This window comes from Alligator sinensis, unplaced genomic scaffold, assembly GCF_000455745.1.
Source record: "Alligator sinensis unplaced genomic scaffold, ASM45574v1 scaffold766_1, whole genome shotgun sequence".
Lineage (NCBI taxonomy): Eukaryota > Metazoa > Chordata > Crocodylia > Alligatoridae > Alligator > Alligator sinensis.
Genome location: NW_005842390.1, coordinates 1146565 through 1168412, shown reverse-complemented (window position 1 = coordinate 1168412; position 21848 = coordinate 1146565). Strand labels below are relative to the sequence as shown.

The 21848-nt window shown below is 48.1% G+C and overlaps 1 protein-coding gene across 1 annotated transcript in view; it reads left to right on the top strand.

Annotated features, from left to right (window-relative positions):
* ADORA1 (adenosine A1 receptor) overlaps nt 1–21088 on the top strand; it is a 71691-nt gene extending 50603 nt beyond the window's left edge. Inside the window, exon 3 of the mRNA XM_006029646.2 lies at nt 17649–21088. Coding sequence (XP_006029708.1) covers nt 17649–18285 — 637 coding nt within the window. The 3' untranslated portion in view covers nt 18286–21088. The remainder of the gene's footprint in view (nt 1–17648) is intronic.
* The last annotated feature ends 760 nt before the right edge of the window (nt 21089–21848 follow it).

The following is a 21848-nucleotide window of genomic DNA, read 5'->3' as shown; positions in this document are numbered from 1 at the left end:
GGAAGGGCCTCAGTGATGCCGTAGCATTTCAATGGCCTGATTTTCTCAGGTGTTCAGCAGATTCTGATAGACATTGGATAACATTTTCAAGAGCATCTACAGGATTTAGGAGCTTAAATCTCAGGGACAGTCAATTGGACTTAGGCTCCAAAGTCAGTTACACACAGGTTTTGTATCAGTATGACTGCCAATTGGACACATGGCCAGTAGTTATACTGCACAAGCCCTAGTATGTGGCCTGTATAAGGATGCCTTATATGTAACTTATTCTCCGTCCTGTGGAGGAAGATGTTAACCCGTTTATACCAACAAAACTGCATCTAAACTGGGGAGTAAGGTTTTCCACCATAACTCTCCTAGTATGATGAAAGTGATATAGTCTTTTGGGAGTAGACAAGGGCCACTGTCTTCAAAGGTATTTAAGCAGCTAATTCCAATTTAGGTGTTTAAATGCCACTGATTTGCAATGCACATTAAACACTTGAAAATAATTTGCCACCCAAATCCTTTCGGGACCTGGCCTAGGGTCTTCTGCAAATTTCACCTGGATATTCTGCCCCATTTCCCCCACTAGCTGTTTGCTCCCTAGTGGCAATTTTCTTTGCTCCACTTATGTCACCAGCTGTAATTTCCATGTGTGCAGGTTAATTTACAAATTTATTTTCCAGCCAACCTGTCCCTTCTGTTGTCCGTTGCTTTAGTAATTCTCTCCCTCAGCCAACAGAAGTGCCTTTTCCTCCTCTTCCAATGACAGTTATTTCCATACAGATGTCCCGATGCATTGTTCTGTGTTTCAATTATCAGGCCTAAGCAAATGAAGCCATCATATTCATGTTTTGCTCTCCATGTAGTGCGGTTTCACCCTGGAATTCAGTGCACTGACAGTTCATCAAGCAGCACAACAATTGGTTGCATTTCTGCTGATAGTTTGGCAATTGTTTGTTGTTTGTCCAGCGTTGCGCAGCTCAGCTCCGACTCCACTGATAGAGAAACAAAGCAAACACAAAACCATCAGGAAATGTCAGGATAGGTCAATTTCTGCAGTATCGATTTTCTCTCGTATTCCTTGTAATCCCAGTCAGTTTTATTCAGTAAAGTGACTGGCAATTAAACCTGGTTAGAAATTTCCATCAACGTTCCCAGCTCCACTTGGCTATCAGTGACCTCTGGTGTTTGTGAGCATTACTGAATGCAGACTTGTCACTGCAAAGAACAGTATCTTTGTTCTCTATGTTGCATGCAATAACTGTATAATGCATTGCACTCCTAGTCCTGGGCATGTGCAGCTACTACTGATTGCAGTGTAATTGGTTTAAAAACCAGTTTCATTAAACTGCTGTAACTCCTGTGGGGATGTTCTTATTCACGTTTGCAGTGGGGCAAAGTTAGAAGTGCCACTTGGACCACACTAAATCTATTTAGCAGTGTTAAATTTAGAACGTGCTATGAGCAGTTGCACTGTAAGGGTTAATACCTTTTCTTGCCTACACAGCTCTGACTTGTCACAAGATGGCAAGTGAGCAGGTGCAAGGCTGCAAATTAGTCATTTTATCTCTAGGGAGCAGACTGAAGTTACCCTAACATGAGCTAGGTAGCACAGCCCAGGGTTAACCCTTGCCCAAAGTAGCATAAGTTTGAGATATTCAGAGGGCAGTTTGCATGAGTTAACGACCTTGAATGGGTGAATGCTCACTTTTTAAGTGCCCTTAGCGTGGTCTAAATGTAGTGTCACTTCATGCCAGAGACGTACGTGAATTTGACTTGCATCAGTAAATCCAGTGAAGTACCCGTGTGTGGAGTGGGTGTAAGAAGGCCATCACTTGGGGTGAGTGACTGAAGCACTGTGTCCTGGGGTGCAGCCCACCACTGAGAAGATTTACTCTGAGGATCTCAGACAGGCTTGCACCTGATGAAGAGGCAGAAGTGGAGTATTCAGAGATTAGCATAAAGGAAAACAGGAGGGAGCTCTGCTTCCTCTTCACTAGCTGGAAGAGACACCATTCTCCATCCATTGCTTTATTCAGGGCTGTTTAACCTTCCTCAAGGGTGACACAAGTGCCATGGGCAGCCTGTGTGTGTGGCACATGGGAGATCAGGGACAGGCAGCACAGTAGAAAATAGGGCAGGAAGCAGAAAGCAGAACAGCAAATCAGGCAGGAAGCACAGGATGGGGCCAAAGAGCAGAGCAGCAGATTGGGCAGGGGAAGGGAACTGAAATGGCACTTAGGGAGGGTGTCAGGTTAATTTGTGGCACTCTTGCCAGAAAGGTTGGCCTCCTTTCCTTTAACACATGCCAGGAAACAAGCTATCAACAACCAGCCCAATGAACTGCATCCACAACAGGGCTTGTGCCAGCACGACCATGCCTATAAAAACTCTCACACCTGATCCCACCTAGCTACATCAGTAACCTTTGAAGTGCAGGTCAGATCTGCGCTATAGATTTCTGCTTCTCTAGATATGTCAGTTGAGGATGTGAAAAGGTTGGCTGGCAATGGTCCAGAGTGTGATTGTGAGTACATCAGCCAAGCTGTGCTTTTACAAGTATTGCTTGTTTAATTTCAGGGTGCTTTTACTGCACTTTGATAGTATAACTGCATCCATACCAGGAAGGTTCGGCTGGGGTAGACCCCTGGAGCCCCTACACCAGCAAAACTCTCCTAGCGCTCTTCCAGCGACATGCCTGTAGCTCAGACCTAAGGTTAAAAAAGGAAAAGAAACCTTGCCTGGGTATGTGCAGAGTCCTTTCCCACTCCATTTCCCCACCCTAATGTACTAAGCAATGGCACAGGTCCAACCTGTGTTTTTCCTCTTCAGGTCACCTTTAAATGACTTGCCCAAGGTCACACAAGAAGTCTCAGGATTAGCCAAGAATAGAAAAGCTCGGATGACTTCTGACTGTGGACTTTAACCAGCTTTCCCATGGTTCCAGTTGCTGTAGTTTCTGAAGTCACAGATGATGGGAGTTGCTGAGAGCGCTTCCACTGTTGGCATATGCATTTTGTTTCTTGGCCCTTTGGAGGAGAGGAGAAGCAGCAATTAGGGGGCCACTTGTTGGATTGGCTTTAGGCCAGAGGTGAGGCCACATCTGACGCATCTATAGTAGCAAAAATCTGTAGTGCGTATCTGACCTATCTGTAAAAGGTTTTCTGATATCTTTATGCAGGATCAGGGGCATATGTTTTAATGATGCAGTTATGCTGGCACAAGTTTGTGGCAGGATGATAAGGAAGTTTCTCTACAGAAGGGTGGCTTTCATGACCAGCAAACTCTGCTGTGTTCCTGTTATGGCTTAATGTGCAGATTAATGGACACTGTTATGCCCCAACAGAAAGACTCTGATTTGGGATTTGGAACAGGCTTTATGAGAAAACGGATTTATTAAAAAATAACAGCTACAGTGTGATTGGTGGACACTTCTACTTTTCCGTGTGTACTTACTGCTCAGAAACTGGTTTCCTAGATCAGCAATGCTCAACCTACCTGACCTCTTACAGGTTGGATGAGTGATGTGGGGTTGGCACTTGGGCTGGATGAGTGGTGTGGGGTTGGTGTGCAGGCTGGATTCTGCACATGGTGTCAGCGCACAGGGTCAGTCTGTGCAATTTGGTGTGCTGGCCCTCCCCCACGGCCAGTCCTGAACACTGAATCCAGCTGCAGCCCAGCGTTGTGCCCCAGATTTGGCTGCAGATCAACCCCACACACTGAATCCAACCATGGACCAGCACCACGCACCAGCCTGGCCCCATGTGCCAAATCTGACTGCAGATTAGCTCTGTGCACCCATGTGATCCAGCATACAGCGCCATGTCATCCAGCCCTCCAGGGCTCCTACAGATCCAGAAATATAGTGGTGGGGGAGCAGTGGCAGCATTAATTAATGCTTCCATTGCTCTCCAGCTGCCAAATTTCTGGACCAGTGGGGAGCCCCATGGCCTGTAGGATATGTGTATCCATGGGCTGGATCTGGCCATGAGCCATAGGTTGAGCATCACACTCTTAGATCAACTGTTCAGCTGTGTTATTCTTATGCAGAGGCAAGGCTGCACCACTGTTTGCCCATTTTATCTCCTTGTCTTACACCAATGGCTTTCAACCTGTAGTCCATGTACCCCTGGGGGTCTACAGACTATGTCTAAGGGGTCCATAAAAGATGACAATGATCAATCACATTTCCAAAGGGGTCTGCACCTCCATTCACATTTTTGGGGGGTCCGCAAATGAAAAAATTGAAAATCACTGTATTACACTGATGTCAGGCAGGTGTTGGATGCTGCCATATGGATGCTTCTCTTGCAAGAAGTGAGAGTTTTTAAGTTGAGTTTGAGTCTGAGAACTAATTCAGCAACATGCAGGGGATGCTGGAGGACACATGTTCCTTAGACTGCCTCCTTCCCAGTTCAGTCTTGCCAGGATTCACTATTAATCAGCCACTTCACATCCAGGTGCTGATTTGGGGTGCTGAACAAGCTGGGGAGTGGAGCTGTTGCCATCTGGTGAAAAGGGGGATCTAGGGAAGAGGGCTCAGTCTGGTGCCACTCGGCAGGTGAGGAGGGATTTGGCAAAGGAAGAGCAATTGCTTTTAATGTCTGTCCAGGTTCATTCTGGGAAGGACAGGAGTTTTTTCAGGAACGTATGTTCACCCTTACAGCTTCTTGTAGGAAGGACAGCAGGATTTGGTATCAAAAGCTGCGGAGAGGCCCAGCAGAATGAGAGTGCATGAGCTGTCATTGTCTATGGACAAGAGGAGGCCCTCTGCCAAAGTAAGAGATGTCTTTTCCTTTCCATTCCCTGGCCTGAAGCCTGATAGAGGAGTCCAGGATACTAGAAGATAGTTCTGAAAACTTTGCTATCTTTTCGAATAACATTCATAGAAGAAGGGAAGGTGGAGAGTAATTCTCAACATTTTTAATGTAAACTGATGGCTTCTGTATCACTGCTCAGGCTTTTGCATGTGCCAGAGAGGGTAGTAGATCCCCGTCATAGAAGAAGATGCTGATAGTGCCCTTGAGTTCGGGTCATAGCTGTTCTCTCTTCCCTTACCAGGCAGGCCTGAGGTCCAAATCATAGGGCTTGTCGGCCTGAAACTTCTTGTGTGCTTGGATGGCTTGCTCAGAGAAGGTAGCTGTGCTCTGGTCTTAATCTCAGTTTATTGCTCTTGGCGGCTCAGGAAGCTATTCCTGAGGTGATTGCCTTTGTGTATGAAGCAGTGTTGTCGTGATAGTAGTCATCTTCCCCTTTGAATGATTTTTCTTTGACATCATTAGGTTTAGCTATACAGGAGAACTCGGCTCATCCGTATCTGGGTGGTTTGTAATCTACTTAATTTGCTGTGGGTGGACAAATGAAGAATGAAGCTCTGCCGTTTGCAGGGCTGTTATGTTACACCTCAGTGGTCCCACACAGCTGTTTTCTGGGGCTCTGCGTACCCCCCAGTTAATTCTGATACCCCCGTCTTTGGACGGGGCTTAGAAAGCTAACCCTTCTAATGTACTTTGCCATGGCTGTAAGTATTCCTGATAACATCTATGCACCAAAGATCACTGCCACTTCCGTTGTTCAGCGAGCAGTTTTATTAACATAATAGAGTTAAACAAAAGTAATTGTTCTAACTGGCATTTAACTTAGATTGTATCGGTCTCTCAGAGCAGAGAGGGACCCGTGCCTCCATCATCTCTTCCAAGTCTGAAATCGGTCCCGTGAAAGGCATCACCCAGAAAATTGTGCTTCTTTATGAAGTCAGAAAATGAGGGAAGGCACCTAGCTAGCGTGAGGCTTGAGTGTATATACATTTCAGTGAAGCATGACTTTGCCGTGGGTCTGGCAGAGGAAAGGTTGGCTCTCTTCTCACCCTTCCTGCCCGTGGTGAGCGTTTGAAGATCTGTCTGTTGGGGTCTCACTACAACGGACTCTTTTCCATGAGTGAAGCTCAAGCTTCCTTCTTTCCCATGCTTTCCGTCACAGATGTGCAAATGTAACACACTAGTCAGTCTGTGGCAGGGGGTTTCAACCTTTTTCTTCCTGAGCCCCCCTCCCCAGCATGCTATAAAAGCTCCATGGCCCACCTGTGCCACAAAAACTACGCAGCTCCCCAGCCCCGGGTGCAGCAGGTGGGTCTTGGTGGCAGAGGGCCCCAGGGTCCCACTCACCGGAGCAGCAGCAGCATGGAGCCGCATCTACCCACCTTCCAGCCCATGAGATGGGGGCCGTGGGGCTGGGTGAACAGGCCTGCTCCCACCCCTTCCTTGGGATGTGCCTCAGCCCCGGGGGGCCAAAACAGCTCCTCCCTGCCCTACGCCTGGCTGGGCAGACCCTCTAAAACCTAATCATAGCCTCCCACAGAGGGGCATGGACTCCCAGTTGAGAACCGCTGGTCTATGGTGTAGTTTTCCCTTTGTGCCCATCCTAGAGGATGTGAGTCTGTTACAATGCTGACTTCAGAGCTTAGCTTTTTAGTTCAAGCTTGTGAGACCTACGTTTTTTTATCTCTGGAGACCTGTGGTTCAAGCCTGGCTATTATCCCAAATGGCTGCTTTCATGTGGTGGAGCTTTGAGGATTAAAAGAGCTGGGGACCTTAGAGGTTTGGCATGTGCTCACTCTGTTCAGAAGAAGTATGTAACCCTCTGGTCAGCGTGAGTGCTGTATCTTCCATCTCCGCTCTGCTCCTCCTCGTTGTCCTCCTCCCCCTTCAGTCTGATGTAGGTCTGTTCCAGTTTTTGGCTGATAAGCCTGGCTCAGGCTGAAGTGTTGCCTGCTTCCAGTGTTGGGGTGGCCCTGGTATCAATCAAGATAACAGTGATCCCATCAGCTCTCTCTAGCAGGGACTTTCCAGGTGTCTGGAAAGTGTCCAGCAACTAAGTTGGGTAGAAACAATTAGTAAGTTCACATTAGGAATCTGGGGAGAATAATTAACTTCACCAGGAATGAGGATCCAGCTCCAGCCTCATAAATGTTTATCTTTTTTTACAAAGTACCCTTCAAACCCTTCCTGGTTTAAGTATCTGAAGTTGCACAATTCCTCCCAGTTCTCACCCTGCAAGTCTCCATGCAGTGGCACAGAGGAGGCGGCAAGATCTGAAACAAAAATATGCGGAGGAAGAGGAACAGAAATCTAAGCGGAGAGAGATCAAAGGGGGTTTGTCAGGAGATTTTCAATTAGATGAGTTGCTGTTATGGCTTTTATTGCACCCCTCTCCCCCAGAATCATAACTAGAATTGGATAAGCTGCACGTCAGCTGTGTCATCCTTTCTCCCCTCACTGTTTCTTGCTTCATTTAATTAGCAACACCTTGTCTTTATGGAGAAATTTTCACTGATTTAATTACATGAATTTCTTATTGGAGTAAGACTTGTTAGAAGAGCCCTGCTTTGTTTCAGGGAAGCACAGCTGTTAGGGTTGGTTGAAAATTAGTAAATATTTTCTGCAAAAAGGTTTGCAAAAACCAAAAATAGTCCATCAAAAATGATCGGGCTTTGTGAGCAAAACAAAAGGGAAGGCTGTTGCTTTGCTTTCAATGAAAACAGGCAGTTTGGATGTGTTGTTATTGCAGGGCAGTAATTCTCAGCCAGGTTGCCACCAAATTCAGAGAAGTGATGCAGGGGTGCAAGGAGAGGATGAGGTGACAGAATGGTTAAGTTGATTTGCTATGGCTCCAAGGACACAAGGTCAAGTCGTTTCCAGCTCTGCCTTGAGGGCTGGTCCCAGCCATCCCAGCTGGGAGTGGATACCTGGTGGGTGTGAATCACAGCCAGCCAGCAGCGATGGTGGCCCCGCCACTCTCTTCTGTGCCACTGGCTGCAGACAAAGGCTATCTTACTCTTATCAGCCTGATAAGCCTCTTGGCTCAGGCTGGACATTGGATTCAAATTGGGAGGGGATTTGCTGCCATGCCAATGGAACGTGGTGGCTGAGGCTCCCCAGAGCAAAACCAAATGATTTCAAAGCGAATCAACCTGAACAGTTTCATCCAGTTCTGTATCCACAAAAACGGAGGACTGTCAATGACATCATTTTCTATGAAGATGTTTGCACTGTTCAAAAAGTCACTTTTGCAGGCAAAAAAAAACTGGTGAAAACAGGGCGGCCAGCTCCATTCTTACTCTGCTGAGCCGAGGTGGCTGCTGCTGTGTTAATTCCTCCGGCATCAGCAGGGCTGCAGGGATGAAGACTACGAGCTGAGACTCTGAGAAGATGCTGAAAACAGAATCTGAAAATGCTTAAACATGGATGTAGGCAGACAAGGTTTTTTGGATGAATCTGATATCTTTTATTAGACCAACTTAAATAGTTGGAAAAAAAATTTAGCGAGCTTTTGGGTTTAAAAACCCTTTGTCAGGCTGAGGAAGTCTCTGCAGTTGGTGTGTGCTCTTCCTGGATGGCATGAATAAACATGGATGTCAATTTTAAAACTCTGGGCATTGTATCAGGAACATTGTGATGAGACCACTCTCCTTTCTTATGTGAATTTCAGATGCTAAGTTGAGGGTAATGAGCATGACTGGTGTTAAGACAGAATATGATCAATTTATCAAAGGTGCCTGCGAGCAGGAGATTGGATTCAATGACCTAGAAAGTCCCATCCAAGCCTATGTTGCCATGATCCCATGACAGGTACAATATAGGACCAAGGAAGAAGGAAAATATACTGGTGGTATTTTATGTATATAGTAGGGTAGCAGTGTTGTTGTAGCAATGATTGTCCAGGAAACATATGAGAGACAAGGATGTGCATGTATACGCTCTCACACACACAGACACACTGCTCCCTTCGTGGTCCTCCACGTAGTATTTCTGGGTGTCTGAATGACAGACATGGCACTTACTCCCCAGGTCAGCATCCTGTTCCTAGACACGTAGCCCTTTGCTTTTAAAAAACCAAGTCAGTGGAAGATGCGATTCTCAGAGGGCCGTGCAGGGGGAAGAATCTACCTCGCTGGGAGCCAGGGCCAGCAGCCTCCTCGCTGAGCCACACAACCTCTGGCTTAGTCTGGTCCTCCTGACCCCACGTGTCTCCCTCTCAAGGCTGCCCCAGGAGCCAGCTTCACTACCAGTGCCAGAGAAGGGACTTAATGTCTGGCCTGAAATGTGGGGTTCAAGGGCTGTGCTAGAAAGTCAGCCTGCCTGCTGGGTGAGGGGGATCTGGCTTCCAGGATGAGTGCCCTAGCCCTTGCACTTGGCACTGAAATAGTGGAAGTCCCTTCCTTCCCCACCCTGCCGTTTAGTTGCCAGTGCAAATGCCTAGGCTGTGTGTGGAGAGGACTGCGTGCATGTGCAGGCTCACTTGCAGAGGTGTAGATAGGTGTTTCAGCATCCCGGGGCTGGGGGGTGGTGAGCTTAATAATATCATGTGAAACTCTAGGGTGGAGGCGCGCGCAATCAGATCCTACCTGCCACAGCACGGGCTCGCTGCACTCGGGTTGCTGCTGTAACAGCAGCAGCACAGGCTCAGGCTCCTGTGGCTGAAGGACAGGCTCCCTCTTTGCTGGCTGCCGCCACTGGCACCCCCCTAAATCAGTGCCCCATTCACCTACCTCTAGTTATGCTATTGCTTAAGCATCCAGGAATTGACTTCCTATCTGAGGTGTAAATGGCATTTTTGGCACTTAGATAACTAGAAATGCCAGGCAGACGGCCAGATCTGGACAGCTGGAGAATAGAATGCCACCCGCTGTGTGTGTGCGCGCGTGTGTGTGTAAATAAAAGGAAATGTAATAAAAATAGAGATTCATTGGTTCGGTGGCCAGAAATTACCATTAGACTGTGTAATTTGACATCTGTATTAGAAGGGCTATAGAATTTCATCAAGTTACCCCTTCAGTGAGCCAAATAACTTGTGTTTAATTAAAGCGTATATTTAAAAAATGCATCCAGTCCTGGTGTTAAGCCATCAAAAGATGGAGAATCCACCCCTCCCCTCAGTAGTTTGTCCCAATAGTTAGTCACTGTTACTGTTAAAAATGTGTGCCTTATTTCTCATTTCATTTTGGCTGGCTTGAACTTCCAGCCACTGCTTCTTGTGCCTTTCTAATTTTCTTCCACTGAGAAGTAAGCATCACAATAATGAATGTCTTTGCTATTCATGTTGTTTTTCAGCCATGTCTCAAATTAAGGCCCAGGCACACTCGATTCAACATGACTAACACAAAACAGAACAGGCATGGGGATGGAGGCACACGAGGGTCTCACCATCCACACCCTGATGGTCCAGAATTTTGGCCCTTCTTCCCTCCTTTTCTCCTGGGCAGGAGTTGAGTGTTTGGGAGGGGTCTGAATGAGCCAGGAGAGGTGCCAAAATAAAGATCTTCCCTCCATAGGGAGCATGGTAGAGGAGAAAGAAGAAAAGAGGAATATTCAGGGTCAGCCTGAGCAGAGGAGACAAAGCACACAGCAATGGCTGACAAGAATCTCCCATCACTGTAAAATCTCAGCATCTTCTCTGGAGAATAATGAAGTCTCTAGTGGGCTTTAAGAAAGCTCTGACACCTCTCTGCAGGGGCAGGACTCTGGTGAAAGGGGAAGGAAGGTTGTAGGTGATCTTTCTAGCTGTTGCAGATTCCCATTTCTTAACTTCTTTGCTCGCCCCTCTCAGGCTTGTGTGTTAGTGACTCCCCAGCAGCATCACAATAATGCCTAACACAGTGCTCCATCCTTTGCTTTTTCTAGGACTGCTGTCTCCTCATGCCTCAGTTTGGATTGTACATTCTCCAGGAGGCAAGTCTGCTTGTATTTATAGCACAGTGTGCCATGCACATGCAGGGTGCTAGATAAGCAAGAGATAGGCATAACAAAAGAGAGCGGAGGCTGCATGCTGTTGCCAAGCAAGCATGTTGTAGCAGAATGGATCTGCCATTAGCAGTGGGAAATGCCCAGCTGGTGAATGATGACTGCAAGACACTACAGAAGCGTTGTCTTTCCTTCCCTGGCCCAAGGACTCTGATCTTGCTCTTGGAACTACTGAGAAATTGGAACGATGGAGACATCATAGGACAAGGCTGCCAGAGGCATTGTATAAGCTATCAGATATCTGAGCTCTCATTCACCAGTTGGGCTGCCCCATTGGTGTCAGGTGTAGGTCGGTGTAGATGTCCCTTAGGCATGTTCACCACCACATTATCTAAGGGACATGTTGCACATGACACTTACCATGTGTTAAATGTACTTAAAAGGTGAGCGACTGCACATTCAAGCAGTGCTTGGATGCTTATCTTGCTGGGGTGATTTGACCCCAGCTGACTTCCTTCCCCTTGGGTAGGGGGCTGGATCCGATGATCTCACAAGGTCCCTTGCAGCCCTAATGTCTATGAAATCTATGAAAACACAAGCTAAATGTGCTCCTATTGTAATAAAGTTAAGACTTTATGCAAAGAGGATCTCCAGAGCATATTAAGTAACATGTTCAGCTACTGTCAGACTGCTCCATGGAGATAATAGGAGCAATTTGGAGTCCTCACCCGGCTGTGCCATGGACCCTTCTGCTGTACCAAGCCACATGTCAAGAAGAAGGATCCTGGATCTTTCCCTTGTCAGGTTCCTTCCCGATCAAGCTGAAAGCCAGGTGCTCACAACCCTGGAGGGTCCCGAGACTGGGACCAACAATCAGCTGATTATTGATCCCAGCCTCAGCAATGCACCAGAGGTGGTACCGGCGCTGAAACCAACAGTCAGTGATCTGTGCATGCTAGAGATTGTAGTAAACATTACCAGGTGCCTGGTCCACAATCTAACTGTAATACTGCACACGTTTAACACATTACAAGTGTCCCATGTGATGAGACCCTAATAACTCTACCCTGAACAAGGTTGACATGGACGCGGGTGAGTGGCTGGAAGCACAGAGGTTGAGCATTTGAGGCCACAGCAGAAGCGCTTACGGCATGGCCTTGTCAGATTCCAACAAATCTGCAAATTCTGCTAAACACCTTGTCACAAGAGGACATGAGAAAGGAAGGAAGACAAATAGCAAACTTCCTTGAGTCCTGCCTGCGTTAGCTCTTCCATGAATCATGGCTGCACAGGCTTAAAGAGGCTTCTGACTCCTGCCTTGACGTATATTTGTCATTCCAGGAGCACACAGGATCTGTAAAGGTTCTGCAAAGAGCTGAGGGAGAATAATGATATGGGCACAATACAGATATGGTACACAGTACAGTAAGTGACTACATTTTTTCCCCTTGTAAGCATTCATCTATGGGGCATATCAGTGCAGGATTATGGGTAGGAGGGGTCGGTTGTGTAGTACAAAGTGCTACAAGGATCCTGGCCTGCCCTGCAGTCATAGGCAGCGTGATAGGTGGAACTGTCATACATTAGAGCATCCTGGGGGTATTGTATTTAGTTATATTTAATTTCAGCTTCTGGAGCAGCCCAGGACACCACCCTTGTCACTGCCTCCCAGGGGACTTTACAGCATTTTGTAGAATCTCCTGCAGGCCAGGGTTCAAAGGAGCTCAGCACCCAATATGCTGTAGTCCTATGAGAATATGACCCTGTCTGTGGGTGCTATCCCATGCCCTCCATTCTCGGGAGCCTGTTGCAAGTCTCAGAACATTTTGCATGGATCTGTAAGCCCCAGTTCCTGGAATCAAGTGATTATATCAGCTTTTCCCCTTCCCTTTTACAAAAAAGGTACATTTCTGCAAAATGTGACCCTGAAGTTCCAAAAATCAGGAGAGCAAGAAAATGAGCATGGCATTTACTTATGTATTTTTAATGGTGTTAATTTTAAGGCACTCACAATATTTTGGAGTATTTGGGCTTGGTTATACATGCGCCCAGCTCTTCTGAAAGCTCCAGCCTCAGTGCTGCCATTTGAGCAAATTAGTGCAAAAGCAGGAGTGGAAGCGGGGGAAGATTACTAATACCATGTGTGACCCCAAGGAATGTACACATGGTGAGAGTACTGCCAACTTTCCCAGTGGTATTGTCTGTGATACTTGAGGTTTCACTTCAAGCCCCAGCTCCTGGAGATGAACAATTAGGCAAGAATCTCAGCTTCTGTTTAGTCATTGTGATTGTTTCAGAAAAGTTTTCAAATGTGACCTGCAGCACTGCGAAGGCTGTGGGAAAAGACAAGCCAAACACAAAAGGAATCCAGCCCCATTTATGAGTGCATAGAGTTGGCAGTTCTGCGCTGATGAACCAAGCACCAGTAGAGGGGATGAGCATTGTGTGGGGAAGGCAAGTGACTGTGTGTTGCACATGAATGAGCCTTTGGAAATCAGTCAGGGAGGGAGCAGACAGCCTGCTTATTCGTCGTGGCAGGTCTGCAGGCAGAGACGTTGACAGCGACTTCCGCACTAACGCTGCATTGGGATGTACAGGTTGAGAATCCCTCTGCCATTCAAATTTAATGAGTGAAATTAGCATTCAGATTTGACTCCTCAGGGAACAACACTGTTGTCTGTGTGTATTTTCCAGTAAAACACCACTCCCTTAGTTTTGCGGGGAAAATTTTTCATTCGTTTGTGAAATGTCGCTGTTTTGTTTCCATTCCACTGGGTGTGTGTTGCACGCACGCGCACATGTGCATGTGCACACACACACACACACACTCTCATTCTGATTGCATCTGAGTGCACAGGCCACTTCTGAAATGTGAAAATGAACCAGCTCGGCCTAGGCTGATACCCAGTTCACATGGCTCCTAGGGTTGGTTCTGTGTATACAGTGTGATGAGGGGAGTGGTATATAACTTCTCAGTCCTATATAATATTTAGGAGTGAATTGTGTGTGAATGCAGACACATGGGGAACAGACAGAGGCTGTGGTAGGTGATGTGCAACCAGGCAGGCGTGTGGCAGAGAGAACCCTTTTCAAATGCCATAGCTCAGTCGTCTCCAGTTTTCAGTGACCCGTGGGAAACAAAACTGAGCAAATAATGTGCTGTGAGCGGCTTCCCTGTTAACCTGAAGAAATGTATGTTTGTGGGTCCTGGGGAAAAGGAGGCCGTGAAGAATGAAGAAGGGTATAATGGGTGGTGACTGCTAAGTAGAGGACAGAGTGTGGGGTTGGTGCTGTGGAGATGGGGGAGAAAAGGGGTGTGAGAAAAGGGCCGGTTACATGGGGGAGCCCAGGGAATGAAGGGATGGGTTCTCACAGCGAGGAGCCCGTCGTTTCCTCTGGTCAGCACTGCCTTGTACACAACACACCCAGAGCCCGAGGTCTCCATGACCCTGGCAGCTGGACTGATTATCATCTACGGCAGGATGATGTGTTCTGGTGCAGTGTGGGGAGGACGTTCAGTACAGGCAAGTCCCCTGCAGCCTCCTCCATCCCTCCCCCTTCCTGTGCGGGACAATTCCAGCTAGAGCAGTGCACGTGCTACCTCGCGCCCTCGCGCTGGGGGAGAGCCACCAGTTACAGAGGCGCGGTGCTGCCGTAGCTTCACTCCGTAGACGTTCTTGACTCAGTTGAGTTTGGGCTTTGGATCCTCAATATCTGGGCAGGACCTAAACAGAAAACAGGAGAGAGGTGGTCTGCCAGCAGCTGCTTGGCTGTTGCCTCCACTCCATCCCCAGAAGGGGTCCTCACTGGGGCAGCCCAAGCCCCATGACCAAACCATGGGGTGCAGAGGTGGAGGCCCCATGATAGGCAGCTGGAGCAAGCCCCGCTGCCCACTCCTCTGCTCTCCCCCCAACCCAGCTCTTCCAGAAAACTCCAGCATCTCATCCCCACAGCATTTCCAAGCCACCCCCAAATCCACTTGATGCTCCCTCCACTCCCTGCAAGTGAATTCTCCCCGCAGTGCAATAGTGCAGAGAGGAGCAGGAGCAGGATGAACCATGCTTCAACCTCAACCGAGAGGCCGGGGGAGAAGGGGCCCATGAAGGGTCTCCTCATCTCCGCGCCGCAGTCTCTGCAGCATCTGTGTGCCCACTGCCAGGCAGCTTTCTGTGCCTCCTCTCTTCCCGCTCCCTGTGCTCTGGGATGCTGCTGCCACAGTGTCTGTCTCCTGGGTCTCTCGCTGCCCCGCCAGAAGATGTATGATGTTCTGCTCCCTCCTATGAGTATAAATCATCGACTCAGAAAAAGGGTTCATCTTGAGAAGGAAACAGTGAGCAATTCTCAGTCCCAATGTCTTCCCATGGGAGCCAGCCTACCCCTTTGATTTATGGGAACCACTTCCCACACTAGAGGTGGTTATAAGGGGAACAAATGGAGACTGATTGCTACAAACCCTTCTTGGATGAGAAACACCAGACTATGCTGAGAGTTACTTAATAATTGATGCTGCCTGCGCATTAATGAGACTGGCAGCCTTTCCTTTCACACTTCCCTCCACACTGCTTCAGTTAGGGCTATGCTTGCTCCTCGCATTGAGATCACACGTGTTACTGAGGAGCTAGCACAAGCCTTGATGTTCATGGTAAAATGTTCAGTGGGGAACAGTTGGGTTTGGGTCCTTATTTTGCTTGCTGGCATATTAAGAAAACTCTGGACAGTGAGAGTGCAAGTCTCTTTCTACTTGGTTTCTCTGTAAGGATGTCAGGGCTTGTCCAGCAGGTTTTTTGTGGCCCCTGTGGGAGACTTGTTGGGACAGTGACCAAAGAAGTGAAAAGCGAGCAATGGAAAAGCAAGGGAAATTCAGTCCGACTGTTTAAGGCTTTTCATTTTCTATGATTTAATTCAAACGTTCAAGCAAGAGCTGGGAGCAAAGAGCTGTTTGTTCAAGTTTGGCATCCTCTATTCATCAGCTGAGAGCTGCTAATGGTGTTTCTTCACATCTCTGTGCCCTCCAAGCAGCCCTCCTGCAAAAATAGGGAGGATAAGACTTTGTGGTCCTATTGTCGTATTTTGGAGGTGAGATAAAACCCGTCAGGCTTTACTTATATTTATGAAATATTTTACCAAGGGGCAAAACCCCAGAGTCTCCTCCTCTGGCCGGTTCCCTTTAGAAGAGAGGCTCATGCTGGAGATAAACACAAACAGAGCTGGGAGAAGCAGAGCTGAAGCCAAGCTACGCTCTTGTTCTTGCATCCCTTGGCACCAGCCCGTAGGGAAAAGCAGCCTTTGTCCTTAAGACTTCACACATTAGGAAATGAAAAAGACTTTGGCCAGACGCATCCTTGGCAGCCATCAACACTGATCAGTTTTTCCTCAAGCCGCCAGCTGATGTGGGAGGAACCTTTTGCCCAGTGTCAGGGCTCTCTTCTAAGAGGCTTCCCAAGCCCCACTGCAGAGCGAGCTGAGCTGTGCTAACAAAACTCTCCTCATCCACAGAGCTTAGTTTTTGGCAGCTGGAGAGCTCCCTAGATCAGCTGCCCAGAGAGACAGGAAGCCACCACCCAGTGCCATCATCATTTGCCTTTTGAAACATTTGCATTGTCATAACATGGTGCCATCTGGTATGAACATAATGTCAAGATGCCACGAGATGTCAGATTTTTGCTCTGGGATAACCCTTTAAATCTCCTCCAGGGCAGCAGCCTTTATTAAAGGAGCTCAGGCCTGAGGGCAGGCCTAGGCTACCTTGGGCAACCTGAGGGGGAGCACCGGGAACAACATGCCTGCCAGCACATACCCCCCAAAAGGTGTCATGTAGCTGCCATTAGAGCAGTGCTCAGCATGCCATCCCTGCTCGTCTGGGGCTGAGAGCACTGAGTGTACCTTGCATGTGCTGGGACACAGTTACACAACGTATTTTGGCAGGAGTGAGTGGGCGAGGCGTGTATTCACAGCAGCGCTGTCCGACACACTGTAGACGTGCCCTACGTCTCCCTTCCCTGGCCCAGGGATGTCACTTGCACCCGTGCACTGAAAGGGTGAAATGCCACCACTCGTGTGTGAGGACCTTCTCCCTCTGCTAGCCTGGCTTGGAAGTGAGCAGGTGACTTAGAGAAGAAAGGTCCACAGGAAGCCCCACCCACATTGGTTTTAAATCTGTCGGTGGCCTTGCTCTGTCCAAACTCATCATGTTGGACCTGATCCTCATCTTATGTGCTCTGTAAATCTGGAGTCACTCCCCTTAGGTCAAGACTGTAAGACTGGACTCAGGCCCTCTCCCTGTCTGCATACTAGAGGTCTCACCCCTATAGTTTATGACCTCCCTTTCTAACCCTCTGTTTCTCTCACTCTCCATCATATCCTAGCTCTCACCCTACCACTTATTTGTATTCCTTCCCCTGGACACCAACACCTGTCCTCCCCTAGGGATGGATGCTCAATGTGGAACCAGAGTTTTAGGGGAGGTCCATGGCCCGCATGCTCCCAGCCATGGTCTTCTGCAGCTTGGGCCACCCAAGGCTTGTCTACACAGGAGGCATTCAAGCAAATTAACCTTATTTATAGGACTTGGCATGTAAAGTGGATTAGTTAAACCACATTAAACCTCAGTGCGGACACTCATGTGCAGAATTAAAGTGGCCTTAATCTGAATTAGCTGAATTCACTTCCAAGGTAAATTAAACTAAGCTTTCGTTCTGAATGAGTGTCCACATACAGGTTTAATATGGTTCTGTCGATCCAGTTAATTTGGATTAATTTTCTAGAGTGCCCCGCATAGACAAGGTCTTAGTTTAGGGGCTTTGTGGAAGCTGAGATCACATGGCAGTCCTCTTCCTCAGCCGCAGACTTCGGAGCTAAGAACCAAACCCAGTCATGATTCTGCCGGTGTGTAAGCTCTCTGGATATTTTCTGTCTCCTCCACAGGTATAAGAGCGTGGTGACCCCAAAGCGAGCAGCTGTGGCCATTGCTTGCTGCTGGATTGTCTCCTTCCTTGTAGGACTAACCCCCATGTTTGGCTGGAACAATCTGAACAAGATGAGGGAGTCTCAGATGGTCAATGCCAGCCATGTGGGGCTTGTCATCAAGTGCCAGTTCGAGACGGTCATCAGCATGGAATACATGGTGTATTTCAACTTCTTCATCTGGGTGTTGCCTCCTCTGCTGCTGATGTTCATCATCTACTTGGAGGTTTTTAACCTGATCCGCAAGCAACTCAACAAGAAGGTCTCGTCCAACTCCACAGATCCTCAGAAGTATTATGGGAAGGAGCTGAAAATCGCAAAGTCTTTAGCACTGGTGCTGTTCCTCTTTGCGCTGAGTTGGCTCCCACTGCACATCCTAAACTGTATCACCTTGTTCTGTCCCTCCTGCCAAAAACCCATGATCCTGATATATATCGCTATCCTCCTGACTCATGGCAACTCGGCCATGAACCCCATCGTGTACGCCTTCAAGATCAAAAAGTTCAGGACGGCATTCATGCGCATCTGGAACCAGTACTTCTGTTGTAAAACTAACAAGAACATTAACAACATCAACAACACTGAGCTGGACAACTAGGCTTGAGAGAGCAGGAACAGAGCAAGCTGCTCCTTCCCACCAAGTCCATGGGTCCCTTCAATCCACCAAGTGGCCACCTTGGCTCTGCCCACATTGTAAATGGACTGGTCCTAGGAAGAGGGTCAAAAAGAGGACTTGGGCGATCTGTAATGGTCAGCCCTTTCCAAGTCCAACCAGACATTTATCTGAGCTAGTGAAGGGCATTATTTATTCACAACCATTGTACTGTTTTGATATTGTATCCTGCACTGTTACTTTTTATTTTGCAGGTGACACGTGTCTGGGTATTTAAAGAGGAACTGTACAGCTGGGGACGCTATTTACTTTCAATGCAAATAAAACAAAAAAGAAAGCAGCTCTGCAGCATGAACTATGGACTCCTGCTCCCAGGATTGTGTTGTGGGGCTCGGCCTTGGGGCTGGGGCAATTGGAGGCTGCTGGAACCGAAAAGGCGGAGTGAGGAGCAAGGAGGCAAGGGCCAGGGCAATGGGAAGCAGATTGAGACTTCCAGTATCACCATTTACCTTTCAGGTTGTACATGTCTCATGATGCACCTCTTCTCTTGAGCAGGGAGGGAGGGAGACATCTGGGCAGACAGGTCGGCCCATATAGGAGAACAGAAGCATAAGGCACTTTACAACTCCACTGGGCACTGAGGCACCATTTTGAATGCAAATATTTCAGCTTTCAGCCAAAATATTTTGGGGGAAAAACTGTATTCTGACCATGTGTAGGCAGATGACACAGGAAGTAACTTGCCCTCATCCTGTCTACCCTACAGCTTCCTCTAGCAAATAGGGAGTTGTGAAAACCTAAAACTACCAGGGTAGACACAGGGCCTTGTTACACTGTAATTTTAGGTGGCTTCTGGAGCTCTTAAACCCTGGATTCGCTTCACTTTAACACCTTTTAAGTGGCTTAAAGCACTCGTTACTCATTTTAAAAGTTACACCACTCCAGGGTAGGATTATCTCTAATCTGCCTAATTTTGCTTCAGTTCCATTAAGATGTGGCCACTTCCCATAGCTATTCTGCCCAAAGTGAAGTCTTCCAGCATCCCAGGATGCAGTGGGCAAGTGGGGATGCCAGGGCACAGTGGGAGCAGTGAACCAGTCTGGGCAGGGGGTCAGGGTCTGGAGGAGAAAAGAATCGAGCCCCTCAGAGCTCAGGTGGTGTCCAGCCGGCCCACCTCCAAGGAGCCCGATCCTTTTTTTCTTCGGAGCTTGCCCTGCCTGCTCTGCGCCAGCCAGGCTGCCTGCTGACTTGGCACCGCCTGAGCTCGGAAGGGCCCGATCCTTTTCAGAGCTCAGCTGGCACCTGGCCAGCTGGCAGCCCAGGCAGGGTGAGTGGGATTTGGTGAAAAAAAAAGGATCAGGCCCCTTGGAGCTCAAGTCGTGAGCTGGTCCAGATGGTGGCGGGAGCACTGTGGTGGTCAGGAACTCCAGGGCTGTGGTGCTGGCTCTGCCTGCTCTGCCAATGCCAATAAATTCCAGCGACTAAAAAAGAAATGCACAAGACGTGAAGACATTGTGGCTGACAGCACTGCCTTGGTTTGCACTAAGAAACATTTAACTTATAGGCTCCTAGCCTTGCCCCTGCTCGCCAAGCCTCTAGTGGGAAGCCACAGCTCTACAGGTGGAGGACAGTCTCAGTATCATGGTTTTTGCCTTAACGTGTGACTGCTCCACTAAACTGAACAACACTAAGCCGATTAACATGTCTTTGGCGTACATGCGTAACAGCATAAAGTGTAACAAGGTCCGCAGATATGGAGGCTCTGGGCTTGAGTTCAGGGCTCTGCACAGACTTCAGCTACCCCCTGTTTGCATTGAACCTCCTTCTCACCTTAGTCTGAGCACTGAGTTGGGGTCACTCCTCATGAAAACAAGGCCTCCTGTTTGAGTTGTCCTGTTGTGAGCCTTAATAGATTGCGCGGAAGCTCTGAATGCAAGACCTGCTCCAATAATGTCTGTCCTGGGAGTACACGGTCAGCCTTAGCCAGTGCTGCCAGGCCAATGGCACGAAGGACCATAGTCTGATGCATCTGTGGTCTGTCAGAAACTCAGATGCTGCAGCAAGCTGCCCTTTTGGAGCACTGCTCAGAGCAGCAGACGTCTGCCCTGGACGCTGTTTCAGAGGAAGCTCATGGCGTGACAGCCACAGCTTCTTTCCTGGTTGCTGAATTTTGAGTCAGGGAGCTGTGACATCCAAAGTTTCCCTTCTCACCTCTGCTTTTGTCTATCTCCTCAGTAGCTCAGGCAGAGCTCTCACCTCTCAGTCTATTCTGGAATAAAAACTATTTATTGCAATCAATGCGTCTTACTGGAATTCAATTTTTTTTTTTTTAACCAAAGCCAGTTTGGTTTTTCTCAGGAGGTTGGGTGCAACTCCAGGGGTCCTGGGGGCACTAAAGGGAGCAGGATCAGTATTTTCATTGGCTCTGATATTGAGGCTCTTTTTCCTTCATGTTTCTCATGACTTATATTTCCTCTGACATGGGCCAAAAAGCTGCTACGGGCTCAGAGTGCACACATGTACGCACGCAGTCTCAATTGCCTTCAAGTGCACACATCATACAGATTGTATTTTAGATTAGGTGTCTTTATAACCCAGTCTTAATAATTTTATGCTTGAACATAAATAATCAGTCATTAAGTACAGCTGCTATTGTATCAGCTTCATTCTTCTCTTTTTTTGATCCGGAACATGCAGTTACAAATGCACAGGTAGATCAGAGCTCACACCAAACTGGGGGAGCATTTCCCAAACACATAATTTGCTGGTAAAGAGATGCACTAGATTCTGGGACAGAGAGAGTCACTAAATATTCTTTGCAAGTCCTCAGCTGTTTTGATTGTACAGTTAAGTTTCAAAATATGCAGTGAGTATAAGTGGGACTTGGGTATCTGCCTGCAGAGATCCTGAAATCTTAGGTGTTAACTGCCATATTTAAGGGCCATATTACACATTAATTTTAGGTGGTTCTTGGAGCTCTTAACCCCTGGATTGTCCACGCATTAACACCTGAAACTAGTTTTAAGCACACTTTAAGTGGCTTAAAGTTACGCCGCTCCGGGGCAGGTTTATCTCTGATCTGTGTTACCCAGCTCATGTTCCATTGTGTGACCATGCCTGACAGACGAGCCGCTCAAGTTGCAGTCCTTCAGCATCCCATGATTCAGTGTCCTCTTCCCTACCCTCCTGTGCGGGCAAACTTTCCACCTCCTGAATTCTACTTCCCCCATCAGGGAGGAGGGTTCGGGCACCAAGCCAACTCCAGCTTCTGCCCCGAAGGGTGTGATCTTCCCTCCCCAGGAGTGAAATCCTGTGCAAACAGCCTGCAGAGCATATGCCAGCTAGCCAGCTAACGGGGCATGAACAGGTCCAGGAGTAGTATCTGGGGGCAGATGGGAGGGGAACAAGATAGGGGGCCAGATCGGGTCCTTATGAACTTCCTCCCCAGGGCACGGGCAGTAGCTCTGCAAAAAGTGCCTTCCCTCAGCTCCCTAGAAAGCTCAACCAGCACCCCACTCCCCAATTCTAATCCCGTTCCCAGCTTATTA